The 21766-nt window shown below is 40.1% G+C and overlaps 1 protein-coding gene across 1 annotated transcript in view; it reads right to left on the bottom strand.

Annotated features, from left to right (window-relative positions):
• The window catches only part of RFX7 (regulatory factor X7), a 53506-nt gene that overhangs the window by 7880 nt on the left and 23860 nt on the right, over positions 1-21766 (bottom strand). The window contains exons 3-8 of the mRNA XM_049812813.1: positions 14080-14162; positions 13122-13244; positions 6909-7025; positions 4144-4228; positions 3268-3475; positions 361-656 (exon numbers count right to left, since the gene is read on the bottom strand). Coding sequence (XP_049668770.1) covers positions 361-656; positions 3268-3475; positions 4144-4228; positions 6909-7025; positions 13122-13244; positions 14080-14162 — 912 coding nt within the window. The remainder of the gene's footprint in view (positions 1-360; positions 657-3267; positions 3476-4143; positions 4229-6908; positions 7026-13121; positions 13245-14079; positions 14163-21766) is intronic.

Below are 21766 nucleotides of genomic sequence, written 5' to 3'. Positions count from 1 at the left end.
TAGATTCCATATTACAGGCTCAGTGACCCACACAACTGGTGTCAGCTGTCTCTTCTGGTTAAACTTCATCTCAAGGGCAATTATTTGACATACAACCTTAATTATTGCTAGCTGAAATCCCACTGCCAATGACTTCAAAGACAAACTTGGCCTATGCTATGTGATCAGAATTCTGCTGCTTCTGTATCAATCCTGTAATTCATGTGGTATAACACAGTCATTGGGACAGAAAAGCATCAAGGGACCCAAGCCTTTGAGCGGAAACCATTTTTCTCTTCCACTGACACTACTGCTTAGTTACTGGCAATTTACAACCCTTTCATAAGGTGGTTTCTCTGGAGAATTGCTGGAGAACTTTACCGGTATCGGGCTGGGGACAGCTGCCACAACAATGCCAATAGGTGGAGGAGATAGAATTGCAGGACTTCCATTAGATATACTGGTCACACCATTGGTTGCAGCGCCTTCTGTTTTCTTTGCTGGAGACTCTCCTGGCAAAGGAGACTGCAGTTTCTGTTCTTGTTGCTTCTTCTGGATCTTACGCTGCAGCTGCTGCTTGGCATCAACAGGAGATGGCAGAGTTTTCACTTGCGGTTGAAAGGAATTACTTTCAGCAGTAGGTATAAAAGCCGAGGGCTGGGGGATGCCTTTAATTCCTGAATACAAAAGAAGAATGAATTATAACCACACATACCCTGTCCGCTGTAGTACCACTTCTGTACCTAACCACACAGAATGCATGGCAGGCATCTCCACAACCATTCTGCCCATCCACTTCGTAGTCAAATCTATTCAGTGTTTCAGTTTATTTCCAGATTTGTGGCAAAACCTCCATCTGTTAGACAAGCCGGGCATTAGCTGCTAAAATACTATGTAGTGGCATCTTGTTTCTAGGAATCCCAAATCGCAACTTTTGTGTCAGCAAAATCTAAAACCCAATGCATTTCATTTAACTGACAGTAGAGGGCAGCAGATATATTTTAGATGAACTTTCAAAATTCATCATCTACTGTGTTTGTTTTGTTATCCATGTCTAATTTAAATGAAATGTCTAATTTAATGTCAGATTTTAAAATGAAAAAATCTTTCCAGAAAGCTGTGGGTCTGTGTCACAGAAGAGCAGCTCTGAGCAGATGATATTACCTAATGGCCAAGGCATTAAACACAATGCATCTAATATATCAGAATGGATCACAACCTGTGTGTGATCAGGGCTAGTGGTGAAAGAAGAGCAAGAGAAGTGTCCAGGGAAAAGAAGGAAAAGGTGAAAAAACTATGGAAATTAGAATGGGAGAACGTTTTTTTCTGGAGACAATGCCTTTGCTGATCACAAGCCAGCAAGTGGTGCTTCCAGGGAGAACAACAGGGAGATAGTCTCATCTGTGCAGCTGGTACCAATCCTCCTCACAAAATCACATCACATTTATGATCTTTTGTTTATTAACAGTCAAGAGGATTAGGTCTCTCGGTGACCAACTAACCCTGTTGAACTGCCCCTCTAAAAACAGTTTAACATAGTTTCATTTACACTTCGCAGGTTTCACAGTTTTTAAAATAACTCTTAATTATAAATTAATCTATACCATTTTTAGGACAAGTATTTGTTTTTAGATATGCAGTACATGCTTAGGAACTGTGGTTTGGGAGCCCACCCTCTCAGCAGAAGTCTGCATGTACCATCAGAGCTTGAACATCACATGTTTTCACTTTCACAATTCCTTCTTCACAGAGCATTGAAATGCCAAAATATATTGAAATTGCTGGAAAACAATTCACATGTGTGGGCTGGATACTGAAGGCACTAACATTTACAAGTAAAAAAACTCAAGAGATTTTTCTTTGACGGTAAAAGTTTGCTTTTTCCTCAGTTACATGCACACAAACACTGTAATTCCTTGTGATAAGGAGGAATGCGAATATTTTATTTGCCATTCTAGAAAGAGCCTCTCCTGAAATGACTGTCTAAGCTACAGAGGCATGCACTGGAAATAACTGCCCTTTTCCTTGAAGGAAACCATCTTCTCTTGAAGGAAGTAAGGGGGAGAAGCTACGTAAGTTGAAGAGCTGTACATATACCTAGCATTCGTTCTAGCAGAGCGGCAAGCAGAACCAATGAAGCCAAGCAACAACAGGTAAAAAAGGAGCATACAGGCAGCAAAACCTGCCACTGCCAACCATCAGTTGCAAGTTGCAATAAAGGAGAGAGAGCTGGAAGGAGAAGGAACATGATCCAGAAGGGGATCACCCCAGCCTACAGCCCTGACCACCAGTTTCCATTTGGAATTGCCTGTCTTAAGGCAAGAGATTTGCCTTGATCCAAGCACATTTTGCTTGTAAGGCCTGGGCAGAACTTCAGAGGGAAGTCTGGGGAAAGGTTGTGCACCTCCACTTTCCTCCTCATCCTTCATTTTTGTAATTAACTTTATCCACAGCCACAAAAAACCACTTTAAATCATTAAGTGACTGATTTTGAGCATGAAGAAGGAAACAAAGAACACAAAAGTAGATGTACAAACCACCAAATCGAATGTAAGCTTTCCCAGAGACTGAATAGAACAGGAATTCATCTGAGGTAGCAAAATACAAGGTAACTCTTCTCTTCACCTCAATCCTTAACAAAGATTTGAAATCCAGTGCTGGAATCTCAGTCACACAACTGCCCCTGGAGAAGGCTAGGCTGTCCTGTCCCTCTCAATACCCCTCAAGCCCTTATTTGTGTTGTGATCAACAAGAGCAGCAGCTGACATGCTTGTACTACCTGACGCTGATAAAACATGTTAGGAAAATCTGCACCTGACACATCAGAAATGCCTGTAAGAAAATCTGTTCTTGAAAGAAAATGAAGACAGACAATTGTTTCCAAATTAGGGCAAGTTATCAGACAGAAACACAGCTACAGCCACAGTTTGTCTACAGACCAGCACTGTATCAGCACCAAACTCCTGATCTAGTGAAGTACATAAATTCAGCACAATTATCCACATGCCCTGTAGTGTTTTAAAAGACCAGGGTCCTCATTGGAGTAATGGGAGAATCACAAACTAAACTTGAGACCACTGCTTGTTTTCAGATCTCTTTACCTAGACTACCAGCAAGAAAAGCAATTTGCAGCAATGTGGGCTAGAATCACATAAATGCATGCTCAATGCTCAGAGTCAGTGTTTAGAGTTTGCCCTGAAAAGAACTGCTTCCTCAAGCCAAGATGTTACTACGCTTTAAAAGAAAGATCTCCTATTTCATCAATTCAGAATTAAGTTATCTCATTACCTGCTGGTGCCCCTGCCATTACTGTTAAAGCTGCCATTGACTTGGTACCAATATAGTGACTTTTTACAAGGAAACGAGCCAATTCCAAGACTGTATCAAAAGGCTGGCTCAGCACTTTCTGGGCCCATTCACAAACAAGCCGGCAGGCCGCAGAGACGACTTCCTCATCAGGACTTTGCAGCTGCCCAGACTGCTCCGCTCCATCCAACTAAAACAAAAGAGGACAGGTTACTTTAATTTTTAAGGGTCCATAAGACATGAAAACAAAAATAGAGAGCAAATGATGATCAGAAACACAGAAAAAGTTCAGTATGTATGTTCAGTTTTTCATGAAATTGGGAGAATGAGATCACATCATCAATATCATCCAAAATTAAATGTCTTAACATTAATCTACCGGTTGTTTCCAAAGGCATTATATGGAGCTGACATTTCTGGAAGAAAATCGCAGAGAGAATCATAATATCTGGACCACCAACAATTGATGCTCCCTGCATCCAGAGTCTTTTCAACTCAGCAGCCATTGTTACCCAGGAAATGCTTCTGTCACTGGGGTTCCTCTTTCCTAGCATTAATTTTAAACAATATAAAAATACAGTAAAACCAAAACAGAATCAGCGTTAAAAAGATATAGCTTGTGAGTTGCAACACTGTAAAAGTCCGCTTCACCTCCTAAATTAGTTCTAATAGCACCGCAGTACATTCTGAACTTTACAGAAAAACATCAAACAATTATTCAGAATGTGTCGTAAAGAAAAAAATCTTAAAAACTACACAGCTCTTCACTTTGTTTTAAAAACTTCAGACAGAAAAACAACATAATAAATGTTAATTTGCAGAAATATATATAAATAGGCAAGTATATATACATCATACCCCATCTCCAGTTTTATGAAAGTCAAGGTTGGGCAGTGTTGGCATATGCACAAAAGCCTTCTTCCTCAGTCCACTGTAGCAATATGTGAACAAGAATCAAGGTCTAAATCGTCTCTGCTTATTAGTTGGGGGATATGAGGGAAGGGCAGTAATTCCTTTAATACCCCTCACAAGCATTATAAGCGAACTCAACAACAGATCTCAGAATTACTGTCATTAACATAGTCTCATTGCTAGCCAGAATCAAGAGCCTATAAATGGCTGCGTTCTTGGGCAGGTCGCTGGGCTTCTCCATCTCTGCAGAGGAGCAAGTAATGCTGGGCATTATGAATTTTGTTTGATGACTTAGAAGAACCACTAAACCACACCAAGTAGTTTCAATTAGCTATTCAATATCTAAATCATTAACAGAAATTTGGACTGAACACCCTTCCTAAACCAGGCCTAAAACAAGATGGAGAACGCATTTCCAAAAGTTAATCACTGTTAAAAAACATGTTCCCAAATCTAGGTTTTACTTTATTATGAGTTCTTTTTTGCCTCTTTTTGCTAAATATCCTGACATTTCCTTCTCCTAAGGGACTTCCACAAACTGAAGAAGTTCCCCATGACAAAATAATGTGACTGATGAGGACATTTCTTCCTAAGATTTCACACAATTTTTGTGCCTCTCTCCCCACCTGTGGTAATTCTGTAAAAATATGGACACAAATACCCAGATTTGTTCTTACACTGATCTCATCAAATCAATACACAAAAATATACTCCCTCCATTACTCTTACTTGTTTATAGGTCTAAAAATCAAATCAGCCTTTTTTCCTGCTCCACAGCATTACTCTGGGAGTTCACATACAGTGTCTCTTCTCTGTGACACACAAATCTTTTTCAGGATCGCTAATTTTTCACATTCTGTAAATACATCTGTATTTCACTTTTCTAGACCATGGAGTTTGTGTTTGTTTGCATTAACCTAGATGGAGGATAATTAGAGTAAAATAAATGTAAGGAGGCTAGGTACTAAAGTAAGTGTGAGATAACATCACATTTTAATAATTCTGAATTTGGAACTGAAGAAACAGAACTGAAAGAGAACCTCTGGGTCAAGCTACAATTACAGTGTATGGTTTCTTCCTTAAAACTTCTCTAGCTCTAGGCAGAACATCCCCACTAAGTTTTGGACTCCACTGCTAGATAATCCAACATGGTATTTTATGAAACAATTTAACTGACACATAACTCCATTTACTACTACATGGAAGGTTTTTTCCCTCTATGGAAGAAAAAGAATTCTGGGCTGCTCACTAGCATTTAATTCTCTCTGTAAGTGCATGTTTCAAGTGAGATCTTGGCAAAGGCCAGTATTACAGTGCGTCCGTATCATTACTGCTAGTTCTTTTGAGTGGTTTTTAATTAGAGCCTACAAGCACCTTGATGCCTTTTGGCCTTCTAATGCTCTCTCTCCCTTGCTTACTGCAGTGGCTTAGCCTACCCAGCATGTCAGAACAGAGCAAGAGTCGACCCTGGGGGTTGCAGCAGACAGCAGGTATTACATTACTTCACAATGGTTTCTAAGGATTCTCAAGGGGAGGTGTAATTCTCAACTTGGAAAGGACAAAATTCTTGCTGATGAAAAAACTTACTTTGAAAATCATTAACATTTTTTGTTTTTTAACAGAACACCACAAAGCATGCTGAAGACTAGACAAACTGCAGCTCAGACTCAGAAAAGCCTGAGAAAAAATTCACATCCTTGTAGCCTTTAGACTTGATTATTGCATTTCTTTCCTAGCAGAGTTTCTTGCCCCTACACTGAAGCAGCAGAACCACCAGTGGTATGAGCAGACTTTTGCACAGCATTTACCCCAAATTCTTCACAGTGGCTGCCTACTAATTGATAAACTAATCTGTCCCAAGATCTGAGTATAGTTCTGCCTGTAACAGTTATGTCTATTTACACTACGACAACATCAGGTTTTTAAGTACTTTAAGGTTTGTATTAAGTTACAATTAAATGGGGTAGGTTTTGCACACCCTATGGGAGGGACTATTTCTCTAACACAGGGAAGGAGATGGATTCCAACTCTGGGCACAGGGAACAAGACTGCAGTCAAGAGAGAGACTGCTCCCCACCCTAGAAGCTCTTGCTCTGAATTGTCTTTCCTGTCTCAGGAGGTCTGTACTGTGCAGTGAAGGAAGCCGTCTCCCCCCTCTGATGGCAGGACAAGGCTCGGATTGTGCCTTCCAAGTCTGAAGCCAACTTTTGTGACAACTTCCCAGTTCCCTCCTCTTTCAAGCAGTACTAATGGTTGAGGAAAGGCAGTTTTATGAAATATCTGTAGCACAGCTTAAAAAGGATATTTGGCTTTACAACTAACTTTTGAATTACTGGTGTGCACAAGTATAATATAAAAGCAAGAAATGTTCTGATAATGCTGAGCTGTACTACCAATAAAATACCAGTTTCTGCACATAAGGCGAATTCCTTTATTCCAATATCTCCCTTTCCACTAAATGATAAAACTACTTTGATTCCTTGCTGCTGTGACAACTAAGCATCAGAACCTAAATTTAAGTACTTGTTTCCAAAGTTATATTTTGCAACCTAACATTACCACTATTAATAATTTTTAAAGAAAGTTGGGAAAGTGTCTGCATTTTTTATTTAACATTACTTCTGCATTCAGCTAGTAGTTAAGCCATAATGACAGATGTTCTCCAGACAAGTGCAGAAGAAGTTACTGAGAAGCGTTCTAGCAAAGGATATTTTGATTTGCCTCTTGTGCCTAGACGACGGGCCTTCATATTTGGAAAGACATTTTTCATGATCTTTCCAAAGTCAGCAGCACTTAACGGGTGGTAGCCAAGATTGTCACAATAGCTCCTGCAACAAAGAGAAAGAAAGCGTGAATGGAATCAAAGTTAATACAAGAGGCCAGCCTGCATGCTAGACTACGTCAAAGGTTTTCAAAAAACAATACTTATACCCATCCATATTTAGAACCACATTTAACATTAATGAAGTTATCCACAACGAATTGTATGCATTAAAAATGTATAAACAGAGCTATTAATACCACAGTTTTTGCCTTGTTCTCTACTGAGTTCAAAGACAAGTCATGTGGAGACATAACAAGTAGTGGCATTATTGAGAGCACAGTTAAGATTTACTCCACAACTTAGTTTGAAGCATACGTTTCAATTCACTTATTTTAGGACACAACAAAAGCAGAGACATTGTTCTAGCCGGAAGTACAGCTTGGGTGTGGTAAGGCCTGAAATCCTGCAGGAATATTTGAAAAGCAGTAGGTAAGAGATTTGCCAGTGTCCAGAGAAAGATTCTGCCTACACAACCTCAATTTAATAGAGCTTAACAGAACCGAATTTAATAAAACATACCTTCCCAAGAAACCAGCTTCACCTTCATAGGTATAACAAACATGTACTGAGGATCTAGTCCTCTTACCACCATACCACTACTGAACTGTGAGAGCTGCTTAATTATAGACATCCTTATATTCATTAACAGTCCTAAATTAACAGAGATTTCAACTGCCTCCGCAAATGTAGATCTTCATGCAACTGAGTATACAACCTGATGATATAGGGGAATAAAGCAACAAAAGGTAATTATTTTGCTAAGTTCACTTATTCTAGTAAAATGGGCACTGTTATCTGTCTTCAGTTCTCAAAAACAGCAGAAGGAATTTTGTTTCAACATCTATTCAGATGTGTCAACTTTTGAGATATTTAAAAAATATCTTGAGGCAGAGAACAAGAATCATTGATTTTGCTGCAAAATGTGAATGTTCTGGACAATCACAAACATGTGAAAGCAGAGGAGAAAACCAGAAAATGCTCTGGAAGGTTTACCTACATAGCAAGTGCTTAAGGCTGCACAAAGACATTAATGCCATATTGCTTTTTGCTCAAGAGCCTTGTGGTATTTCACAGATGTTAACGTGCTAAGGCCCAAAACATACCATTAAAGCATTCTCATTCAGATTTCCTGCAGTCACAAGGTCAGCACCAGATAGCAATGACCTCCTTTCCCATGAAGAAGAGATGACTGTACACGATCATGTGTGGGCATCAGCAGGAGAGCACAAAAACAGTAACTTCATACACCACATTGCCTGCTACTCTAATTGGGTATGTACAAGCAAACAAATCTCTGCTCATAAAGGAAGAAAGAAAGAAAGAAAAAGCAGGACTCCTGAAACAGGTGTTTCATTCCCAGAATCACCTAGAAAAACAGTAACAATTAGCAATGGTATTTGCATCCAAGTCAGCCAGTCAAAATGTCTGCTCTGAAAACTGTAGCTCTGTAGAAAGCAGTATGTATTTTTTCAGATACTTCCACTGCATTTACTTTCTCTGTAAAAATATTAGTTATTACAGAGCAAGTATCTGCTGCTTTTATGTAGGTATCCTCCACTTGGAAAGCACCACCACAAATGTAATGATTTTGATGGTGATAAACAGCAGGATTTATGCTATTTGGTTCTGACATTTCCCTGCAGAGCCTGTGTATGTCTGCTTTCCCCAGCTACCAGGCCACTCCGTCCAAACCAGATGTTGCTTACAACCTGGTATACAGTCAGCCATTAGTCTAGTTTCTGTATGGGAAATCAAGAAGGTTTTTATCCAATTTATATACCAACATATTTCATTTCTATGCATGTCAGTCACAGAATCCGGACTCTGGATACGTCCCTTTGAAGTTAATACAAAGGAATACTTCTGCCTCGCTGCACCCTCTTAGGAATCAGACATTGCTTTATGTGTAATAGATAGATCTCTGCATGCTTTTTTTCCCCCCTTGCATCTTGCCAGGCTCCAATGGATTTTAACTTTATTCTGAGAATTCCTAAAAGGTGGGTCTTTGTCACTTACTGATGCTGATTACAGGACTTTAAGTCTCAACTAGCATGCACAGGAGGGCTCTCTGAATTTCTCTGCCACAGTCAGCAGTATCTTTGAAACTCAACAATGTCAGCAAAACAAAATAAAAAAATAACCCAGCAAAACAACAGGATCAGGGACCTACCAATCAATCAACTTTTAAGTTAAAATTATTCCCTCCCTAGGAGAAAATAAATAAATAAATCTGTTCCTCAAGTCTAGCACATCTGTTTCAAAACAGTTTCTTGCTAGCAGCAAATCGTACACTTACGTGGTCCCCTTGTATCCTTACTGGCAGCTCCTGCAAGCTTGTGATTTTTGAGCTATTATTATTATCATGTAATTTCAGTTTTCAGACAGATCATCCCATACGGCCCCTCCTCCTCCTGGCTCAGCCGAGAACCCTCCATGTCCATCTGTGGTCTCTCATTGACTTGACAACACACACCAGGAGTCTCTTCCCTGAAGCTCTTCTCTCTGCTACTTGCACTCTTGGCACATTGCTGAGCCCAGGAGCTGTTTTGCTTATTTGAAGGATGGGTGGGAAACGGGGGGAGGGTAGGTCTATGCAGAGACAAGAATGACAATGGACACGTGGCTGCTTATGTTCCTTTGTACAGAGCTCCCCTAGGTGATAAGGAGAAAAGGATTTTTTTTTTTTGTAAGATCTTAAAATTAAATGTACTCAGGACATAAAATACACTGGGAGTGCACCTGAATTAAACCACAAAAAAAGATTAACCAAAAAGCCAATGAAGAAGTCAAGCTATGCAGCTTAGCTTATATAGCTTCCTGGGCAGAAAAAACATTATGAATAGCAAACGATGAAGAACCTATTGCATGAAACTAAACAAAGATCTTGGCTTATCCAATCAAACAAAACAACTGGTCTCTAAAAATGGGTTAGAGTGAAGAACCTGAGGAAGATCTAGGCTCTCATTAAGCTGATGAACAATACTGGCATAGAAATGAGTCAAAAAAAAATCAAGTAAGATGGAAAGCCGGTGTCGGAAAACCATTAGAGAAATGAAATTGCAGGTCAGACTCGCAAAAGCAGCAGCAGAGGTGGGAAACAACTGCTTTAGATTGAGTTTAATCAGCTTCTTTTAAAAGGAATATATAGGTAGTTGTTTACAGCAGAGGACTGAACTTTACAACACAATAGGTCCTATCCTGTTTCTATGAGGAAGTTTTATATAAAAACACTGGTTAAGTGCTATCAAACAAGATTAGCATGTATCTTGTGTATTTTATTTAACAGACATGGTATTCCTATACCTACTGCCCTCTTCTGTGCTACCTTCTGAATATTCTTCTTTTAACTTGTTGGTTAACACTCTCAACACTTAGCGCACATAATAGATGCATCAGGTGGCATCAAGTGGCCCAGCAGCCAGTAAAGCAAGGATTAATGACTTACAGACTAAAGGAAAGAGATACAGCATGACTTAAAGACCTCCTAATCTGTATTAAGCATAACAAGTGAATCTTCAGGGCACCAAACTTAAATATGAATGAATGACTTTCCTTGCGTCACTGCAGTAGAAGCAAGATAAGAGGACCCAAGTGTTTACTGAAGGCTCAACAAATCATTTTGTGGGCAAACAGGGATTTTTGTCTGCCTAAATACTGCAGGACTGCACTTAAGACTCAAAATCCTAATTCTCTAACTCAGCTAAATCTACACCTGGCTTCCTCCAGAAGGGCGTTTACTAATAGGGAGAAGATACCCAAGTAAAACTGACTTACAAGAAAACATTGAAGGGATTTGATGGGAAGCAGCATCCATTCTCTGCAGGCTAGGTAACTTGTTAGGCAGCTCCCCATGAGTTCCCATAATATCTTCCAGACTGTATTCCCCCATAACTCCCAGAGGAAGCTGGCAGATGAACTGTGTGTGCCCAACAGAAACACAGCTTCTTACAGCCCAACCTATTCTGTCAGTGCAGGTGGCATCACAGCACCAACAAGAGGTGAACTAGCTCTCACCTACCTCCTTTCTGAAATTCAGCTGCAAGCTCTCAACCTTCCCAAGTGCTACTGCCTTATATTATGATGCATTTTTCATTTATTTTATCCCTTTCAAAAGGGAGATGAATCTATTTACTTTTATCCAGTTAGAGACATGAATTCACAATTAAATAGAAGAGTAAGAAAACAGAAGAGTCACTGTGTTGAATAAGCTCAACGAGAAGAGGCTACTGAAACACGGAGGAGCTGGAAACACTATCAACACTTGCCAATGGTGGACTTGCGTGGAGTGCAAGATTCTGTCTTTCCCTCTTCATGGAAAAAAATACATGAAAGGTGACATAGAAGCCCAGTAGTTTTGCAAGATTTATTTTGACCAAAATTTACAGCAGGGATTAAGATGCTGGTATGATGTGGCACTCTTCTGAAGCCTTGTGACTCTGATTTATATGTGCAGAGTGCATAAAGTTGCTCACTGTAAGCACATGCAACATCTATCTTTGCACATAGAGGAAAGAAATGGTAACTTGTTAATATGACAGAAGCGAGTTTTGAGAGGTCTTAACACCCTTAGGTAAAAAAAAATAACTTACCCAAACTAACTCTCTTATCTATTTATATGCCTGTTTCCCCACCTCCCACTCCAAGACTTCTTTTCCTTTGGTGTGCAAGAATAATTCACGAAAATATTCAAAGAAACTGAATGTTTTAAAAACAGATGCTTTCAAAGGAGAACAGATTCCAAACATTTGATATTTTCCTGAATATTTGCTTACCACCCTTATTTTGTTAGGGGGAAAAAAATACAATACACAAATACTTGATGCAGCTACATACAAAAGCCATCCAAATTTCACACTCCACAATCTGTAGATGATGATTTTTCCAGGCATCTGCAGCTTGGCACAGCATGGAAGCCAAGCAGATTTGTTGCTGAAGCAGGCCATAAATTATTTAATAAGAAATATATTTAAGAATAACGCTTCCATCTCTCTCCTGCACAGCAGCTGCCGCTGTTGCTGTGTCTGCGCAAGCGGCTGCTGCTTGGGGATTGGCCACCCCAGCATGTCTATGCCATTGGCTGTATTTCCAGGCTGCATCACTGCTCCAGTCGATGGCAAGACTTCAGAAATAGGTGTGTGCATGTTTATCAACCCCAGGCAAGCGAATGCCATCATATTTCAGCTCAGTCAGAGTAAAAAAAATTGACCAGAGAGAGTTAATTAAAAGGAGGTATTTGCAGAAGGCAACCCTGCCATAACAATTACTAAGGGCTGAATCTTGTAGGCACTTAGGAGAAGGGATTCAGCTCACTGCAAATTACTGTAATCGTTCAGATTATGGAAATATTCATACTAGATCATAAATCTGTTATTCATCCTCAAGCAACTGGGCTGAGGATGATTATAGTTTTTCCTCCCTGTAGGGAATGTTCTGTAAATGAATTCAGATCCAACTTCCATCAGACAGCTCCCTCTCCCTTGCTACTAATCACTTTCTCTTTACATGGTAGCTTTGAGACTTGACATCACAGACTCACAGTGGCCTTGGTTACTGGTTTCATACATATTCAGATATATCGTGCCTCTGTAGAAATCAGGTTTGCTGCAGGAAGGTCCAATATTTATGCATTATCCTGGAAAGAAAGGTGTGGCGGGCTAGATCATATGTGCAACATAGCTGCATTTCCAGGAGGAACAATTCAACCCCTCATCCTTGTTAAGGCAGTCATATACGTATGTATATACAAGTAGACCAAAACGTACTGTAAGATAGTAACTGGTGCTTTTTACCTGTGCTGCTCTATCCGCGAAACAAAAACAATATTCATACAGTTATTTACTTATTAAGAAATACTTGTACCTTTCCTTCAGCATATATAATGCACAATTTAAACATCACAGTCTTATCTTCAGTGGCAGAAATAATGAATACAGTTTGCCTCACTGTAGCTAGTACATTCTCAGGTACATTAGTATATAAGGCCTTGTTCTCCTATATGCACTTGTACATGTGTATCAGTGGAGTACCTGTACAGCCAGTGTCACAGAACTACCTATGCTTGCTACAGCCATATGTAAGGATCCAGTCTGGGAGCACTCACTTGTATTCATCGTAAACCTCCTGCTTGGGAAGGGAAGTCTCAGGGTGCTCTTCCAAGGTGTTCCGTATCCACGAGAAGGCGTGCATCTGCTGGGCACGGCTGGATGACATGGCGATCTGATCGCTAGTGAAAGAAGAAGCAGTGCCAATGAAGACTTGGCTCCATAGCTCCTCCTCAGTTACAAGACTTAATCATTTTCTGCCTACACAGGTGGAGAGACACCAGAGACAACGAGGGCCAGTACCTCACACAGTTAGACATTCCTTGAGGCATGGGCAGCAGTTACCACCCTCTTTCATCCACAATTTAACGAAGAGACTCCACACTCCAGTTCTTGACTGATACACAGCCGCGACTAGACAGTGATGCATGAGAGTTCGTCTACTTCCCCTCTTAAATCTATTGTTCCTTGCTGACTACCTCTAAGCTTTTGCCCACTCAGTTTACCAGTTGCCCTTTGGAAACTCCCAACTTTCCCAGCAGATGCTCAGAATGCTTCCTGCAGGCACCTGCCTGCCTATAACCATCCTACTGGGAACATATACTAATTTTGTGATGTTGTGATCTGCAAGTTGGTTTTCTAGACCCTCCTTTAGTCAAACAAATGTCACCAGAAATACCATTAGTTCTTTCTTTCCCCCATCACGTTTGTGGTGCTATATTATCACTTCCTACATAAAAAGTGAAGGAACGATTACACTTAGGCTGCAAAACACTTCCTCTGTTGATTCCTGCATTTTAGGAGGTTTATATTTACAAGCTATTCATGCACTAAAGCTTCCAAAGTTAAAAAAAAAAACAACACAATATTAAGGAAGAGAAGAGTCCTTAATGTTTAATAAAGGCTGCTTCTGCTACCAAACATGTCATGTGAATGGTTCCTCAGCAGATAAGTGCCACAGGAAGTAGAGTATGTTTTCAGTATTAGCTGCTCACATTTACACACTCACACACATACCTTTTGTCTCCATTGTTGGGACCCGAAGGCAGCTGAAGGTAGAGGTAGAGTTTCTCTAGGTCTGTAAACTTCTCAACTTCTTGCTAGGTAACAAAGGTGTTTTGGTTAAAACAAAACAAAACAAAACGGGGGTGAGGGGAGGCAGGGGGAGAAAAAGCAAACAATAGAGTTGAGCTTGACAGCTGAAAACTGTCATCTGATAGTGCATTCCTAAATAATATAATTTTAAACAAGAAACAAGAAAATATTTACTTATGTGAAAGAATGTGACTGTGAACACTCTGGGACTAGAATATGATTTTCTATTTTTTTTTTTTGCACACCATCACACACCAGAAAGCACTTGTCACCATTACAAAATTCACATGCAACAAAAGCAAAATCTGTAAAAATGTCAATAACAGATCACTTCTGTAACCAGACACGTAACATGAAAACCTGTCTTCTCAGAGCACACATGAAGCACCTCTGAGAACGCAGCATCAAAAAGCAGCTATGCTGTAACAACGTGGGATGTCAGACCTGATCCTGTGATCCACTACATATTAATGGTTACGCATCACAGAGTTCAATGAAGACTATGAAAATCTATCTATATACATATGTATTTTTTTTCCTTTGGAAGTCAGAGTTATTGAACAGGTACTGAATATAAGCCATTCAGTTAGTATGAATCTCAGTGATGTCAGACTCTCCCTCCAGAGGATTCCAGATGGGGATCAGACACAAGGGGGAGTTTTATCTGGTGCATGCGAACAGCAGCTACATACAAACTAGCTTTTGGTCATCTGAAACCAGCTAGGTGGACTTCGAAATACTAAAAAAATCAGTTGCGGTAATGTGCTCAGGTCTGCTCAGCAGCAGTGTGAGTAAAGCCATGCATCAAGGACCAAATGGGTTCTCCTTCGGGAAGACACTGCAGAAGCAATGCATGAGGTGGTACACCATCAGTACCGAGTCAAAGACTCACATGATCCCTTTTTAAGTCAGAATACAGCTTTTGGGTTACAGTTTATTCTCTTTTCCTTTACTCGTGTCTTACTGCCAATGTAAGCTTTTCCAAAAGAAAGGGAAAAGGAGAGAGTGGGATCAACAGCTAGTGATACCTGGCTGTTGACTTCAGCAATGAGCAGAATAGAGAGTGGGGAAACTAAAAACCTAAACTTCACTTCAAACCGGGACTCCCTACTTGCCCCAGTCCTGTCCAGATAATTTTGGGCCAGCTGAAGCAAAGTGTAACAGCAGTACTAGAGAGGGGTGAGCTCCCACTTCCCCTCCGCCGGCTTTGCACCCAATGCACAGGTCCCCTCCCTGACCCCAGACTCTGGGCAAGGACTGGCAGGACATGCCATCCAGGGAAGGGTGCTGGCAGAGCACGGGGACTTGCTAATCCCTGCCGCCTAAACCCACCACAAAACTGCTCCACAGAACTGGGCCACCAGCGATGCGACAGATGTTCTCAGAGCCAAGAGAAACACTTCCAGCAGCAGCCAGGTAGCAGACACTGGATTTGTTGCTTTTATAAGCTGCAGCAAACCACAACGTTTGGGGTGGGGTTTTTTTTCCCCTCTGACAAACTCCTAAAATTTGCTGACACTGATTTCTGCGCAGCTCTACAGCAGCTTATGCAGCAGTGGTGCTCAGACCACCAAATACCCAGAGAGGTATTACTTAACGGGTGCATTTTGTCAAATTCTCTGTTATTCCTTTCCTGCATAAATCACAGCATTTAGACTGGTGGTTTTTCCTTTAACAAACGCATTACTGAAAAGATCAGTGTTCTGCAAAGAAAGAATTTACAGAAAATTAATAATTTATTTATGAAAAGATAGAAATTTAACAACTGCAAAAAAAATCGCACTTCTTTATTAGACCTCCTCTTCTTTGAGGAACTTAGCTGCTTTTTGTTTTAAACAGCAAATGCCAAAGCAGAACACCAAAGGATGAAGTTCAGGTGAGATTACCTTGCATGGTAAGTGCTAATCCATGCAGCAAAAGCATTCCAAGCAAAACAAAAAACCTTTGATGACTCTGACACTGAGGTGGAAGACAACCTCTCACTTCCAAATCTAATGTGCCAGAGTGCAACATAAAGGGCAAGGTTTTAGAAGAAATATGAAACCTTTCAACAAAAAATACTGAAGTAGTCTCAGTGGCCACTGCAGTTGAAACAACTTCTGCTGTGTCCTAGCAGAAGGAAGGGGCTGCATGGAAGGGCTCTGTCTGAGCCATGGAGGCTCTGCTACACAGGCCCCATCTGTCAAACACCCTAATTAAAAAAAAAAAACAAAAACAACAACAACAAAAACCAACAAACCCCAACGATGTATGTGTAGAGAAAGAAATTTGCTTGGGATTATGTTAGCAGAGCCTTTTCCAAAGGATGCAAGCAAGCCAGTGACTCTCTCATCAGAAAAACTGCAACCCTAGAGCTGAGGCAGCTGAGGATTATGGCTTTCTCAGATCCTCAGCAGAAGCAGCTGGACAGTGATATTATCTCGGTGTTTTCACTCAAAACCCACTCCTCTCCATGCCTGGCCACAGGCTGCACTTTTCTGCACAACCCTGCCAGCTTCCAGTGATGACTGTGGGGAAGCCCCGGTGAGGCAAGACCTCCTCAAAACAGGAGAGATAACATACAGCCAGGAGTCACAGGCAGTTCATAGAGGTAATCCTACCTGGGTGATAATTAGATAAACCTAAGCTTATTAGATGAAACTGAATCTATTTAGAGAAAAACCATCTTAAAACTGAAGAAGTGGCAGTGAAGAGATGGAGTGTGACACAGTGCAAGCAGATTCAGGAAACATGTTTTGCTTAATTTAAAAATTTATTAAACATTTCTAAAACTCTCAAAACCTGTTTACAGCCTCAGTAAGTACAATGTCCTCTTCAACCTCAGCTGACATCCACCAGTTCTCAGTGCTAAAGGTCTGATGAATTCAGTAATAACTGTTACTGCAACTGTTCAAAGTATCAAAACTTTCAAATTTCTTAAGGCAATCAGAAAATAATTTGGGAAAGTGTAGGAACATTTCAGCAGGCCTACTGACTACTGACCAAGAAAGAGATTCCTTCATCCTGAGTTTTTTCTTTGTGCTAAGTTGGATGCATATGGAAATTAATAAGAAGAAACAAACCACAAAATATACTGTAAGTTTTCTCCACCACCATGCCCCAAATAGGTCAACAGAGTGGAAAAGAATCAGAGCATCAAAAGGAAGACTGCGACGCTGACATCATCTTGGACAATTTCCCCTTTGCGCAACCTGTTAAAGCTTATGCTACAGTAGTTTTAAAACCCATGCAGAATGTAAAGTGTCTGGGGAATCCCTTTCTGCTAATTAAAAGGATCCAAGTAACAATTTTGCTTGAAGTTTCCTGACCTTGATTGACTGGTTCTATCAAACCAGATGGAGACTGTCTAATTCTCCAAAGGCTATTTATAAAACATATTTCTTGAAGCTGCATTAGAAAAATGCATAAGCGTGCTAAACTGCTTGCAGGACTGAGGTGTAGAGCCATCACAAAGCACCACCTCTGTTACTCTTGCTCTTCACACGTTGTATTTATTTCCTGTAACTGGAACCACATTAAATAAAGGAAGATTCAGTGAAGATGGGGAGCAAGCAGCATTCATACTTCTTTTCACAACTTGGCTTCAATTTAACCAAAAATATATAAAGTCCTCAAAATATCTGAGTGATCTTATATTGAGACAGAAAAACTAGGGACAAAGAATTAGAAACCACAAGTCACAGCTAAGCAAAGACTTTCAGTAACATATAAAGGAGCAAAGATCTTTGATACTTTTGCTTTGACAGTTACCAAATATATAGTTCTCTAAAGAAATGTACAAAATATGTAGCAAACAAATTAAATCAGAGATCCTTTTATATTTACATTATCAGTGACCACATCGATCTGCTCCAAATGAATCTGTCATTTTGCTGCCTAAGACAGACACAGAACAAGGATCTCTTAGGAACAGATGCAACTTTCTTTTTCATTCTAACAGGCATTTTGATTGAGCAAATAAACAGCTGTGAAATAAACCATGATGGCCAAAATTGTGGCCTTTTTTTTGCTTTTTTTTTTTTTTTAAATAAAAATAGCAGGGTTTGACATCTGGTTCTATTCTGAGACACACTAACTAGATGCTGAAACTTTTCGCAGCACAAAGATCAGCTCAGCACAGAATGTGGTTAAGGACTTAATCTGTGTTGTAGGAAACATGAGTTTATTCATGTTCTTGCTTGAACCAGAAAACCTAAAGATTTGAATGTGAGACTCCAGAATCACAGAATATCATTTAAGGTTTCCTGACTTTGGTTCTCTCTATCTGGTTTTCTCCGACTGCTGATCTACTGTCAGGTCACAAATGTTAGTGAAGTTTCAGCCTAAAGTTGTCAAAAGGGTTTACCATGGGAAAACTCCAGGGAATGTGCTTTTTCTGGATTGTAGAAAGAAGAAAATATTTTGTCAGACCAAACTTTAAATATGATAGAAGAATAATATACTACAGAATGATTAGTTGCAACTTCTGTAATGAACACAGTGAAAAACGGCATTCAAATTTGAACTATTTCGTATTTCCACAATGAAGGCAGAATTACAGGTTATTTCTGTCCTCAAATTCTGGTGAAGAGGAGCTGAAGGCCAGGGGCAGTGCTGCAAGCTTCTTGCAAGACTACTATTTTAGAGAGCATGGACTGATCGTAGTATTTCTTTCCACTTTTTGACTATTTATAGGTAACTATAATCAAAGTAAAAAAGGCTATGCCAATGGCAACATAACTTGCACCCACTGGCAGACTGGTTCTAAAACTTGTCATAGTTCAGCAGAACAAACATCTACTATTTAACAACCAGACTAAGAATAGCAAAGTAGTCAAGCAATCGTCTCCCACTTTGTGAATAGAGAAACAAGAAGCAAAGGTTAAATAATTTGCTCAAGGTCAGATGGCTTGTTGGAAATATGATCAAGACAGAAAATAGCCAAATCTTGAAACAGAACCTACTATTCTAAAAAGCTGCTAATAAATACTTTTGATATGGTTTATCTGAACAGAAGCATAAGCATATTTCAGGTGCTAAATATTCCAAACAAGCCCTAAAAACACATGGCAGCTACAAAGTACAAACTGACAGTGTCCAAGCACAGCTGCCAAAGCTTCACAGAGCTTCTGCCTGTTTCCTGTAGGGCAAAAAAGACAAGTGACAAGCTACCACCTTCTCCGCAGCAGGACCAAGGCACTATTTCAACAGATCTTACACACTGCTGCTGCCCACGCTCCACCCATCAGCAGCTTTGGTTTTCATGGCCATCTATCCAGCACACTCTCACCAGCACTGACCTCCTTTTCAGAGGACTAAGGAAAGAAACCTTAACCTTCTTGCTGAGCAATTACATGGAGCATACCATTTTAAAAATCAGGTTCAAGAGTTCGCTTAGTATGTGGCAACAAATATAACAAGTGAAGTCATAAGAGAATCTACTGCTAGACATGTTTACTACAGTTAAAAAGATGTTATAATGAATTTTTAATGGATGTTTACACCACAATTCTTGCTAATTATCTTTTTTGGATTGCACAGCATACAATGATTTTCTTATGATCTTCCAGAAACTGACAGTATGTCATAATGTAAGTGTGCCGTATAACAACTAAAAGCCAGATAACTTTGGTCTCTTGTATGAGTAATTGCAGTCCCAGTGCCCTTATACTAGATGTTTTCTGTAGTCCTCTGCTGCTAGCTACCTGCCCAACAAAGGCTATTGCCACCACCTTTGTTTCTTCCTCCCATTTCTCTCTTCCTTGCCATCCAGTGTTGAACTAGGCAGTGTATGTGCTAAAGAGTTCTGTGCCCTGGGGCTGTAACTGGTGTTACCAAACACAAATGGCAACAAGTGTAGCCTGATTTTTCTCTACTGGTGTTTTTTCTTTGAAGATTGCCATCAAACTGATCAAGTTTAAATGCTTTAAGGTATCATCAACATGTCCCAATATAACTGAAAGCTAGTCCCAAATCTCCTCCTTAGAGTAAAGAGGGACACAAGGGACAGACATTGTCCTTTACGCTTCATGAGACTGATTCAAAGGCCCTGAAAAGAACGTGCACTTAAAGGAAATGTTCTGACCTGCCCATAAGCTTGGAGTTGGACTTTCTGCAGGCAGCTGGCACCCCCAATTACAGGGCCGCTCTGAGAAACCCATACATATTCCACCAAAGAGGCAACCTGCTCATCTACCTTTTGCAGGAAAAAACTGGACAGGGCTGCAAGGAAAGCTCCAAACAAGTTACATAGAGCTATATAGTCATGGCCTTTTAGTTTAATATACTTCAAGATTCTGTCTTGCAGCTCACAGCTTTCCAAAAGCAGGTAAAAATGCAGATGCCGTTTTGCCAGAATTCAGCTTAATCTTTATTTCCTGAAACTATTCTGATCTTGGATTTTTCTTTTTTAAAGTACCTAAACAGCATTAGATCTACCTTTGCTAACCTAGAGTGGCTTTTCCACTGTTGACAGGCCTCCACTGAACTCATCAGCAGGACAGAGGAGGCGGCATCTGGAACAGAAGATTAGACCATCAGGACACTGCTGCTCTGTTCCAAGTCAAGCTACGGAGGCTGCTCTGTGTCCAAGAGCACTATTAAGAAAAATAACTCATTCATCCAACGGATGAGACCTACTCGAATGGGCTCATACGACCTGATAATCCCTACCTCAGTACCGTAGGTGCACAAATCTGCAGAATTTAATGCAAGAATAGTCCTAGTGTAATTCCATTTTCTTAAAATGGATTTTCAAGAAGCAGATGACCAGTTAACCTCCTACATACTTACTCCCTCTCTGATGCTACTTTAGGAAAACCTACCCCACTTGCCCATTTTTCACCATAGAAAAAACTGGTGTTAAAAGAGTTTTACAAGTGCAATTTTGCAGTTTGCCCTTTTACCACTGAAGACTCACAGGCAAAAAAAATTAAGATCTTAAGACACCTGCTTTGTGCCCACAAATGTCAATGAGGGATGAAGTGGACAAAAATGACATTTTTGCATAGCTATTTTAGTTGGATGCATCCTAGAATTTTTAAGCATAGGCAAAATTGGGTCCAAAGTTTGTTTGCAATACAACAATACAGCTTACTTTAAACCTCTTACCACAATAAATTAAGACAACATTTTAAGGAAAGAGAATTCAGTGCCATATGAATTAGCCTTTGATAATGTGACTTGAAGGAATATTCTTACTTAGCTCAGCCGTACAGCTGAACAGATTCTGTTTGATAGTATCCAGATGGTTGTCTATGTCATCTTTTTATCTTACCCGCTGGTTCCTTCTGGATGAAATGCTGAAGGTAGCAAGTCAGAATAAGCAGTCCCTTCCAGTCTTAAGATGTATGAACTCAGACTCTGATTTAAACAAAGTCACAACCTGCTCACTATTAAGAACAAACAAATAAAACCTCTTTCTGAGTTAGTGCTAGATATTTGCTTCCCAGAAATAATCTCTGATCACTGCCTAGAACCTGTTATTTTAATGCACAAAGGAAGATGATGTTTATGTGTTTCAGGAGCTTTCCTTCTTCAAAAAGTGATATATCTCTCTGTCCTAAGTAGTACAGCGGTGCTAAGAGGACCTGTACTGTTGCACACTTCTAGAAAGGTACCTGAGATGGTG

This window comes from Accipiter gentilis, chromosome 10 (assembly GCF_929443795.1).
Source record: "Accipiter gentilis chromosome 10, bAccGen1.1, whole genome shotgun sequence".
NCBI lineage: Eukaryota > Metazoa > Chordata > Aves > Accipitriformes > Accipitridae > Astur > Astur gentilis.
The sequence above is the reverse complement of the archived record's forward strand: the minus strand, read 5'-3'. Positions and strand labels throughout refer to the sequence as shown.